The sequence below is a fragment of the Hemicordylus capensis genome, chromosome 5 (assembly GCF_027244095.1).
Source record: "Hemicordylus capensis ecotype Gifberg chromosome 5, rHemCap1.1.pri, whole genome shotgun sequence".
NCBI classification, from domain to species: domain Eukaryota; kingdom Metazoa; phylum Chordata; class Lepidosauria; order Squamata; family Cordylidae; genus Hemicordylus; species Hemicordylus capensis.
In genome coordinates, this window is record NC_069661.1 from 208,838,678 (window position 1) to 208,850,279 (window position 11,602).

The 11,602-nt window shown below is 42.9% G+C and overlaps 1 protein-coding gene across 3 annotated transcripts in view; it reads left to right on the forward strand.

Annotated features, from left to right (window-relative positions):
- NR1H4 (nuclear receptor subfamily 1 group H member 4) overlaps positions 1 to 11,342 on the forward strand; it is a 66,848-nt gene extending 55,506 nt beyond the window's left edge. The window contains exons 9-10 of one of the 3 annotated variants that reach the window (XM_053251353.1): positions 5,665 to 5,778; positions 6,360 to 6,612. In XM_053251353.1, the coding sequence (XP_053107328.1) occupies positions 5,665 to 5,778; positions 6,360 to 6,385 (140 nt within the window). In that variant the 3' untranslated portion in view covers positions 6,386 to 6,612. Of the gene's footprint in view, positions 1 to 5,664; positions 5,779 to 6,359; positions 6,613 to 10,449 lie in introns of those variants that run through there. The other 2 variants (XM_053251351.1, XM_053251352.1) reach the window with 2 other exon arrangements.
- Positions 11,343 to 11,602: the final 260 nt, after the last annotated feature.

Below are 11,602 nucleotides of genomic sequence, written 5' to 3' on the forward strand. Positions count from 1 at the left end.
CTTGGGGCAGCAATCGAGAAGGCCCGTTCCCATGTTGCCACCAGCCGAGCTGGCTGCAACTGGAAATGGACCTCTCCAGATGACCTTAATGGGCAGTAGGGCGCATAATGAAGAAGACATTCTCTTAAATACCCAGGGCCCAAGCCACTTAGGGCTTTATAGGTAATAACCTGCACTTTGTATTTTGCCCGGAAACCTACTGGCAGCCATCAGCAAAGGAGTGATGTGGTCTCTCCGAGATGACCCAGAGACCAACCTGGCTGCTGCATTCTGTACCAATTGGAGTTTCCGGACTATGTACAAAGGCAGCCCCACATAGAGCGCATTGCAGAAGTCAAGTCTAGAGGTTATCAGCATATGAACCACTGTTTTGAGGTCATTCATCTCAAGAAACGGGTGCAGCTAGTGTATCAGCCGAAGCAGATAGAAAGTTCCTCTGGCCACCGCCTCAACCTGAGATACGAGGGAGAGGTGTGGATCCAGAAGTACTCCCAGACTGCGTACCTGCTCCATTTGGGGAAGTGTGACCTTAAAACAGGCAGATCAAAATTGACTCTGGAGTTCTGAGCCCACACAATAAGTACTTCCATCTTATCTGGATCCAGTCTCAATTTATTCTCCCTCATCCAGCCCATTACTGCTTCCAGGGAGTTTATGCCTCCTGATGATGTTGACATGGAGAAGTAGATCTGGGTGTCATCAGCATACTGATAACACCCCACACCAAATCCCCTGATGATCTCTCCCAGCAATTTCATGTAGATGTTAAAGAGCATTGGAGACAGTATGGAGCCCTGAGGGACAGCATACATAAGATCAGATTTTGAAGAGCAACAGTCTCCAATTGGTACCATCTGGAAGCCCAGTTAGAATGTATGCCAAAAAGGAAGAAAGGTACCACCAAGACCAGGAGGATGCCAGCATGGCTAACAGGTAAAGTCAAGGAACCTATAAAGAGGAAGAAGACTTCCTTCAGAAGTTTGAATGAAAAGAACAGAAATTCCAAATGAAGAGAACAGAAAGGAACACAAACTTTGGTGAAAGAAATACAAGGTGATGGTGAAAAGAGGGTTTGAGGAATATTTAGCTAATAGCACCAAGGAGAATAACAAAAACTTCTTTAAATACACCAGAAGCAGGAAACTTGCCAGGGAGATGGTTGGACCGTTAGACAATGAGGGAGTGAAAGGGATTATTAAGGAGAATATGGAGGATGCAGAAAAACTAAACAAGTTATTTGCATCTGTCTTCATGGCAGAGGATATTGAGCATATACTGTGCCTGAACCAGGCTTTTCAGTGACAGAGGCTAAAGAACTGACTCAGATAGAAGTGACAAGAGATGATGTTCTAAATTTTCTGGAAAAATTAAAAATTAACAAATCGCCAGGGCTAGATGGCAGCCACTCAAGAGTCCTTAAAGAACCTAAATGTGAAAATGCCAACCTCCTTGCTAAAATATATAACTTATCCCTACAGTCTGGCTCTATACCAGAGGACTGGAAAGTAGCCAATGTAACACCAGTTTTCAAAAAGGGATTGAGGGGGATCCGGGCAAATACAGGTCAGTTAGCTTAATGTCTGTTGCAGGCAAATTGATGGAAAGCATTCTCAAGGATGTAATTGTAAAGCACATAGAACCACAGGCCCGGCTGGGGGGACAACCAGCATGGCTTCTGCAAAGGTAAATCTTGCCTCATTAACCTTTTGGAGTCCTTTGAGAGTGTCAGCTGGTGTGTGGATAAAGGTGATCCAGTTGATATAGTATACCTGTACTTCCAAAAAGCTTTTGACAAAGTTCCTCATGAAAGACTCTTGAGAAAACATAGCAGTCATGGGATAAGGGGACAGGTTCATGTGTGGACTAGTAACTGGTAGAAGGACAGGAAACAGAGGGTAGGAATAAATGGAAAGTTCTCTAAATGGAGGGATGTAAGAAGTGGAGTCCCCTAGGGATCTGTACTGGGATGAGGGCTTTTTAATTTATTCATAAATGGTCTAGAAGTTGGGGTAAGTAGCAAGGTGGCCAAATTTGCAGATGACACCAAACTATTTAGGGTAGTGAAATCCAAAACAGATTGTGAGGTGCTCCAAAAGGATCTCTCCAAACTGGGTAAGTGGGCAACAAAATGGCAATGCAATTCAATCTAAGCAAATATAAAGGATGCATATTGGGGCAACCCCCACCCCCAACTTCACATATACACTGATAGGGTCTGAGCTGTTGGTGACTGGCCAGGAGTGGGATCTTGGGGTCGTGGTGGACAGCTCATTGAAAGTGTTGACTCAATGTGCAGCAGTTGTGAAAAAGGCCAACCCCATGTGTTGATGGAACTACCTCAGGGAGAATTGGTCAAACCCCCTCCCCCGCCCCACCAGTTCGGACGAATGTGGGAAATTTAGCTCAAAAGGGGAGACAGTTCCAATCACCTTAATTTGTGCAAGCACCTGAACTCAATAAAATCGGCTTGAGAGAGAGGTTTGAATTAACAAAAGGAGTATTGTAAGAAAAACAAATAAAAGCAATAAGACTAAGCTACTAGGTGATCCTAGCATAAAAGTACTACAAATACGTTTAAAAATAGACTATTGTAAGGCACATTTAGCTTAAAGTTCCCAATTGTGTGTAAATTCCCAGGCGGGCTAGAGAGAGTTACTTCAAGATGGGGGGGGGGGTTAAGGTTTCAGAAATAAGGGAAAGGGATAGATTCAGCCCTGAAGGAGCCGGGCAAGAGGCTATATCACCAGTCCTCATGAAGATCTGACTCAGGCAGCTGGAGACTAGCGTCCATCCGGGGAGGCAAAGTGGAAAGCAGGAGAGTTGTATGAATTAGTGTGGAAGGATGCCACAAGAATGGTTTCCTGGACCCAGCTGCCTGCATGGGCTAGTTAAGTTGGCTGGTTTGGTACACGGACCAATCCAGGAAGTGATTTCAGCTCAGGTGGCCTCAATAGAGAGGGGCACACCAAGGTGGTCTGCTGGAGTTCTTGTTGCAGTGGAGTCCCAAGTGTATAATACACATGGAAGCACACTGAGTCATGGGATTAGGGATACTTCAATCCTAAAACGTGCCTTGGAGGAACTTCGCTGTTGTCACGCTCTACTGAATAGGGGAGTCCAGACAGGCTTTTTCGCAATGCATTGTGTCTGATCGTCCTTCAGAAGGTGTGTGAATCGCCTATTGTATGCAAGACTGATTGCGAGGACAATTGGAGTGTGCAGGTGCGTCCAAGAGTATCCTGTGCTGGGAAGATCTTCCCAATAGTTATATCAAAAGTTTCGATGTGCACCTTTTCAAAGTTACATCACTGACTCATCCCTATTGTGAGGGAGTTTGCTGCTGAACTTGTCTTTATCTGTTTTCCCTTCCTGGCCTAATTGCTTCATTTGCAACAGGTGTTATCTCTCTTGCAAAAGAATGAGGGGAGTTTTAGAGTTCATTCTAAGTCCCAAATGACCTCGGATGCCAGATAACTCGCAATAGCTAGTTCTGGAGTCTGCTTAGCCGGGCCACCACATAGGGAGAGGGGATGTGAAGCTAATCCCCTTTGCAGTTTGTGTTACTTGCAGCCCAAATCTAGGGTTGGCCAATCCACTGCCAACTTGTCTTCATGTAGAACATAAACGGAGAGCTCACATTGTGGTGCAGATCCTGAACATAGCAAAAGTGCAATCTCCAAGCTTGGAGATGCAGTTGCAACCAGGGAGGCTTCTAGTAGCGGGCACATGCTAGGGATCATTAGGAAGGGGTTTGAAAATCAAACTGCTAATATTATAATGCCCTTATACAAAACTATGGTGTGGCCACACTTGGAGTACTGCTTACAGTTCTGGTCATCATATCTTAAGAAGGGCATTATAGAACTTGAAAAGGTGCAGAAGATGACAGCCAAGATGATCAGGGGCCTAGAGCACCTTCCATACAAGGCAAGGCTACAACACCTGGGGCTTTATAGTTTAGTAAAAAGATGGCTGAGGAGAGACATGATAGAGGTCTATAAAATCATGCATGGTGTGGAGAAAGTTGATAGAGAGAAATTTTTCTCCCTCTCTCATAACACTAGAACCAGGGGTCATTTGATGATGCTGATTGCCAAGAAAGTTAGGACCGACAAAAGGAAGTACTTTTTCACACAACACATAATCAACTTATAGAATTCTCTGCCACAAGCGGTGGTGACAGCCAACAGCTTGGATGGGTTTAAAAGGGATGTAGACAAATTCATGGAGGTCTATCTGTGGCTACTAGTCTGAAGGCTATAGGCTACCTCAAGAGGCAAGATGCATCTAAATTCCAGTTCAAAGGGAGTAACAGCAGGAGAGAGGGCATGCACATACCTCTTGCCTGTGGGCTCTCCAGAGGCATCTGGTGGGCCACTGTGTGAAACAGGATGCTGGACTAGATAGACTTTGGGCTTGATCCAGCAGGGCTGTTCTTATGTGGCATGCCATAATTTCACAAGCAGGCTTGCAGTTGTGCAACACTAGTCTGGAATGCAAGCTCCAGGGTAAGCGCAGGGTAAACTAGCTAGTGCAACAGCTTTGCACTAGACAGAGCAACGTCCTCTCACACATGGTTCATCACTCTGGATGTCAGAGTGATGTTTTTTTTAAACTAGTTTGTTTGTTTTTTTTAAACTAGTTGTGGTTGGGAGCCGGTATATAAGTCCATAGTGGTTAAAAAGGGGTTTAAAGGGTTTAAGAAGTATAACGTTTATACTGGACTTGGGTGCTGAGTGCAATTCTGTGCTCTTCACTAAACATATTTATGATCTCTGACATTCTGCTGAGAGGATGCCTTAAGTGGGTTCAGACAACTGAACAAACCATGGTTCATTTGATCCTGAATGTGTCCTAAACGTGTACTTCTCCCTCCCCCTATGCTTACTGCCTCTGCTCAGTCAGAGCCATAACATGACAAACAAGTTTCATTAAGCCACACTTCCATGGCTTGTCTGAACTTGGAGTTGTGTTTTAACTGTGGTTTACAAATCACAATTAAACCAGCATTTGAAACCAGAGTTCAGTATTTCAAATACTGGTTTAATCATAGTTTGTAAACCACACAGTTAAAGTACAGCTGTGTTCTAGCCAACCATGATTCCTCAGGGCATGAGCAAATGAGGTAAGGGGAAGAGTAGCATGCAGGCTTGGGTTGCATTCAGGACCAAATGAACAATCATCTGAACCCAGCAGTTCCCTATCTGCCCAATGAGAATAGCAGCCTTGAAACAGAATAGCAAATACTGGGCATATTGGAAGTGTTATACGATATAAATGATAATGCAAGTGCTATATTAATAATATTAAGTTCTGGTAAAAACTAATCTGCCATTGAAGTGTCCCTATGTGTCCCTACAGCTGTTCCAAATTTGGTTGAAATTGGTCATAAGTTAACCCACTTGCACCTCAAACATTCACTCATCTGCCATCCTGAACTGGGGTGGATGACATCATTATAAACTATGCTGTTGAGTTGTCCCTATGTATCCTACAACTGTACCAAGTTAGGTTGAAATTGATCCAGGCATTGCGAAGTTGATAGGTGATCTCATAAACTTTCTTTTCTTAAGGAAAGTTGGCTAATAAAAATGATAGTCTGTTCAGCTGGTGATATTTGAAATATACTTACAATTTTATATTTCTCAATTGTTTGTAATATAGGTATTTCAGATGAATATATAACCCCTATGTTCAATTTCTATAAAAGTATTGGAGAACTGAAGATGAGACAAGAAGAATATGCTCTACTCACGGCAATAGTTATCTTATCTCCAGGTAAATTCAGTCTCTCAATTAATTATTATCAATGTAGGGGGAAGAAAATAAAATTTCAAGAGATGACATCATGATGAGCTTGATGTCTCATTTTAAAAAGTCATTGAATTTTTTTCCCTAGTGCAGTTAATAACAAACAGATGCAATTTTAATTAAGGGACATTTTATTTGCTACTCATGTGTAGGAGTAGGAATACTTAACTACCATGATAGATCTTGCAATAAAACCCAGTCCTAATATTATATTCCAGTGTGCTGGCAAGGCATAACTAAATCAATCAGGTTCTGCAGCCATATATTGTTTGTGGTATGGAGCAGGGGTGCAAATTCCCCCAAAGCATTTGAAGAGTCCCCCCACCTCGTTTTTCTGAACTCCACCTCAACAAACCTAATGACTTATTTCTCCCTTGCAAAGTTTCTCCTTCCCACCAAAAAAAAAAGAAGAAGAAGAAGAAGAAGTGAGGAATTGCTTTTCAAGCTTTCCCTCTGACTGCACCCGAGTTATTTTTTTCTACACTAAAATATGAGAGACGAAACAATCAGTATTAATCTTACAATGTTAATTGAATCCTTGCTTTCAGGACATAATACAGATGCGCATTTCTGAGACTTGCAGCTTACTGGAAATGTTACACAATTCCATCATTTCTACAGAAAAAATTGTAATCCAATGCAAGAATAAATAATAAATTTGTTATATATGTCCTGATCCCAAAAGAGTGATCTATGCTTGTTTCTCCCTTCCTCATATGCAACAGAGAGCACACAGTTTCAGCTCATTTGAATATAAAGGTGAAACTCGAAAAATTAGAATATCGTGCAAAAGTTCATTAATTTCAGTAATGCAGATTAAAAGGTGAAACTGATATATGAGATAGACGCATTACATGCAAAGCGAGATAAGTCAAGCCTTAATTTGTTATAATTGTGATGATCATGGCGTACAGCTCATGAGAACCCCAAATCCACAATCCCAGAAAATTAGAATATTGTGAAAAGGTTCAACAGTCTAGGCTCCAGGTGTCCCACTCCAATCAGCTAATCAATCCATAACACCTGCAAAGGGCTCCTGAGCCTTTAAATGGTCTCTCAGTCTGGTTCATTAGGAATCACAATCATGGGAAAGACTGCTGACTTGACAGTTGTGCAGAAAACCATCATTGACACCCTCCATAAGGAGGGAAAGCCTCAAAAGGTAATTGCAAAAGAAGTTGGATGTTCCCAAAGTGCTGTATCAAAGCACATTAATAGAAAGTTATGTGGAAGGGAAAAGTGTGGAAGAAAAAGGTGCACAAGCAGCAGGGATGACCGCAGCCTGGAGAGGATTGTCAGGAAAAGGCCATTCAAAAGTGTTGGGGACTTTCACAAGGAGTGGACTGAGGCTGGAGTTAGTGCATCAAGAGCCACCACACACAGACGGATCCTGGACATGGGCTTCAAATGTCGTATTCCTCTTGTCAAGCCGCTCCTGAACAACAAACAAAGTCAGAAGCGTCTTACCTGGGCTCAAGAAAAAAAGAACTGGTCTGTTGCTCAGTGGTCCAAAGTCCTCTTTTCTGATGAGAGCAACTTTTGCATCTCATTTGGAAACCAAGGACCCAGAGTCTGGAGGAAGAATGGAGAGGCACACAATGCAAGATGCTTGAAGTCCAGTGTGAAGTTTCCACAGTCTGTGTTGATTTGGGGAGCCATGTCATCTGCTGGTGTTGGTCCACTGTGCTTCATTAAGTCCAGGGTCAACGCAGCCGTCTATCAGGAGATTTTGGAGCACTTCATGCTTCCTTCTGCAGATGAGCTGTATGGGGATGCTGACTTCATTTTCCAGCAGGACTTGGCACCTGCCCACACTGCCAAAAGTACCAAAACCTGGTTCAATGACCATGGGATTACTGTGCTTGATTGGCCAGCAAACTCGCCTGACCTGAACCCCATAGAGAATCTATGGGGCATTGCCAAGAGAAGGATGAGAGACATGAGACCAAACAATGTAGAAGAGCTGAAGGCCACTATTGAAGCATCCTGGTCTTCCATAACACATCAGCAGTGCCACAGGCTGATAGCATCCATGCCACGCCGCATTGAGGCAGTGCTTGCTGCAAAAGGGGCCCAAACCAAGTACTGAATACATATGCATGCTTATACTTTTCAGAGGTCCGATATTGTTCTATTTACAATCCTTGTTTTATTGGTTTCATGTAATATTCTAATTTTCTGGGATTGTGGATTTGGGGTTCTCATGAGCTGTACGACATGATCATCACAATTATAACAAATTAAGGCTTGACTTATCTCGCTTTGCATGTAATGCGTCTATCTCATATATCAGTTTCACCTTTTAATTTGCATTACTGAAATTAATGAACTTTTGCACGATATTCTAATTTTTCGAGTTTCACCTGTATACAGCTGGCCTTACATTGAATCAGATCATAGGTCCATTGTCTATACAGCACTAGTTTGAACAAAATTTTAACTGGCCCCCTTTAGTCTTGTGGGGGAGGAGCATTCACACACCATCACCTAATTGTACAGGAGAAGGTGCTTCATGTGAGGGTCTTCCCCAAATTTACCTGGAAAATGTCAAGGAAAGTCTGTGTTCTATCATAGAAATCATAGGAATCTGACATACTGTATACTGTTAGACCATAAGTCCATCTAGCTCAGTATTGTCTGTACAGTCTGGCAGTGGCTTTTCCAAAGTTGCAGGCAGGAATCTCTCTCAGATCTTTTTTGGAGATGCCAGGGAGGGAACTTGGAGCCTTCTGCTCTTCCCAAAGCGGCTCCATCCCCTGAGGGGAATATCTTACAGTGCTCACACTTCTAGTCTCCCATTCATATGCAACCAAGGTGGACCCTGCTTTGCTAAGGGGACAAGTCATGCTTGCTACCACAAGACCAGCTCTCCTCTCCTCTGAGGGGAATATCACTGACCTGCAGTTCCTCCCCTATACTTTTTGACCCTAACATGAGTTGAACATGAAGCCTTTTGATCTGGAGTTATGCGTGCTCCATTGTACCATAAGGTCCCTGGACCTTAGTGCTGCACTGACAGTAGTCTGTAGGGATGTGCACAGAACCAGTCTGGAGGCCCTTTATGGGCTTCCGAATTGGTTTGCACATTGCGATGTGCGCACGCACAGCGGCAACTTCCGGTCACTGGAGGTACACTGCCGCCCCACTGGACCATTTTAAAAGGCAGCATTGGGGGGGGATAAGGTGGGAGGGGTAAGAGCACCCTCCCCCATCCTTAAAGAGATCCCCCACACACACACCTTCGAACCAGCATGCGCCAGTCCCATGCACACTGCTACTACCGCCGCTACTAGTCTGTACTAGGTTGGCTCCCACATACACAGACTGGAGAGATGGTCCTAGTTGACTCTGAGCTGGCAACCTCTTTGTAGGTAGGAAAGCCAGAATCAAGACCTTCTGAATTATCTTCTCCCAACAGGTGGTCAACACTGTCAAAGTTGACTATGCCATCAATTTGTTGGTGTGAGCAGATAACTGAGCACAGCCTACTATATACAAGGATCTGTAGATGGGTGCCAGAGTGGTCAGCCTGATGGGGGGGGGGGAGAAAGGCTTCTTAAGTCTGTGCTGGAGAGAAAACAGACAAAAGTAAATGGAGAAGAAACAATTCCTAGTATGTGTTTCCAAAATGTGAATAGGTCTATTCAGTACTCTGTTGTAATGCAAAACACTTTTACAGTTTCTGTATGATTCGTCTAAAAATTTCATCTCTTTAGTCTCTGATTTCTGCAATTTTGTTAGCAAATGAGCTTTTTATTCTTAAATGTGTATAGATCTCATTGTTACAGAAAGAAAAAAGCTTGAAAAATTATCTTGGGTATACTTTAAAGTTAGAATGTAAATAAAACACAACTCATTAAAGTCACAGTGGTTTAGTACCCCAGACAATTGTGGTATCTTAAACATAATTTTCAAGGGAAATGTCAGGTATTGTTGAACGTTCTTGCTTAATGTCTGAATTCTGAAATATTATTTTTATGGCCTTAAGACAGAAAATGCTCCATTGCCCTCTGTGAAATATATTTATAATATAATGTCAATGAAACTTGAGGCTGGTTGCTGTGTTACATCACTGCAAGTTTTTGCAGATGCACAAGTTGGTCCCACAATTGGGTACATGTGGATAACACAGCGAGGCTAGTCTCATGATCACCCAAAAGCAGGCTAAGGGAGCCTAGCCCGCTTTGGGGCAATCGTGTGCTGCAACGGGAGCTGTGCGGCTCCCGGTAGCAAACTTCACTAAGTACTCCTCCCATTAGACGAGGTTAATGGAGCAAGCGCTCCTGGGCTTGTGGGTCTCTCCAGGATGCCCCACGCACTTGCACAGGGCATCCTAGAACTTCTGGGAGCTGCACGACCCCCGATCCCCACAGCCCCTGCCAGCTCCGTGACGGAGCCAACAATCGTGTGAGCAGCCAATCTGGCAGCCCAGGGCTCCCGTTGGATCGTCTGCAGGGAGAGCGGGCTAAGTCCGCTCTCCCCTCAAACTCCTTTACAGCTCTTCACACTGATTGTGTGAAATGAAAAATCAGAGATTCCATGTAGCCAAAATATGGGGATGCATGATCTTCTGAATCTGCACTTTTGATATAATACTTGTAATTTTTTATCTCCCTATTCTTTGAAACATAAAACCAGACCGGCAATACATACAAGATAAAGAGTCCGTGGAAAGGCTTCAAGAACCACTGCTTGAAGTTCTGCAAAAATTCTGCAAGCTTTATCATACAGATAATCCTCAACATTTTGCATGTCTCCTGGGTCGTCTTACAGAACTTCGGACTTTTAATCACCACCACACAGATATGCTAATGTCTTGGAGAGTTAATGACCACAAGTTTACGCCTCTTCTTTGTGAAATATGGGATGTGCAGTGATAAAAATGGATTTGACTGTAATCCTAAGCACACTTACTGGGAAGCAGGAGGACTTATTTCCATGTAAATGTGCTTAAGAGTGAGTTGCTTGTTTTGTAATATTTTTAAGCACCAAAAAGCATTTATAGTATGTTGTCTTTATTGGAGTTTACATTCTTTGCTAGTTACCAACCATTATGTAAGAGACTATCATGTGGGAGGCTGGAGTAACTGCCCTAGCATCTAAGCCTCCTGGAACAAAAAAGGTACTCCTGCTGAATGCCCGAGGCAGGCATTCTTTATTTCTTCTGAATAATTATATCTCAATTTCTTTCTTTTAAAATCATGAGAAGGTTTCATGTTTGTTCATCATTATGTATCTATTCTAAATATTTCATTAATCAACAATCTTGTAGTCACTGTGAGCGTTCAGTAAAACCACTCAATGCCGGAACATGTTTCTCTCTGTGTAGTCATGGCAAAAATGCTAATTGGTGGCATTCAATGCTGTTTTGCTTTCCAACTTTTAGTCCTAGCAAAGGGGGAAAGCCTCTAACAGCCTAATCCCAAATAAATTTACTTGGAAATAAGTCCTCCTTATGTCATCTTGGAGCCTACTTCTAAGAAAATATGCCTGAAACATCATTTAAAAAAATAAAATAAATTTTTTTTTAACATTTTTTGCAAGTGGGGGTGTTGTTGTAGAAAGTAGGAAAGGGGAGTCACTACTACTACAATGTTACTACTATAAATTGGGCTTATTCCTTCCACTTGCTCTGACTCATTGTTCTCTCTGTCCCCACTTATTTTCTTCAATAGCCTATAGAGGGCATGGAGGTGGAAGGACATCTGAATCATGGCTGTTACTTTTGTAACAACACCAAGGTCGTAGGAGGGAGTGCCAATCCACCTGCCATTGCAGAAAACCCACCTGG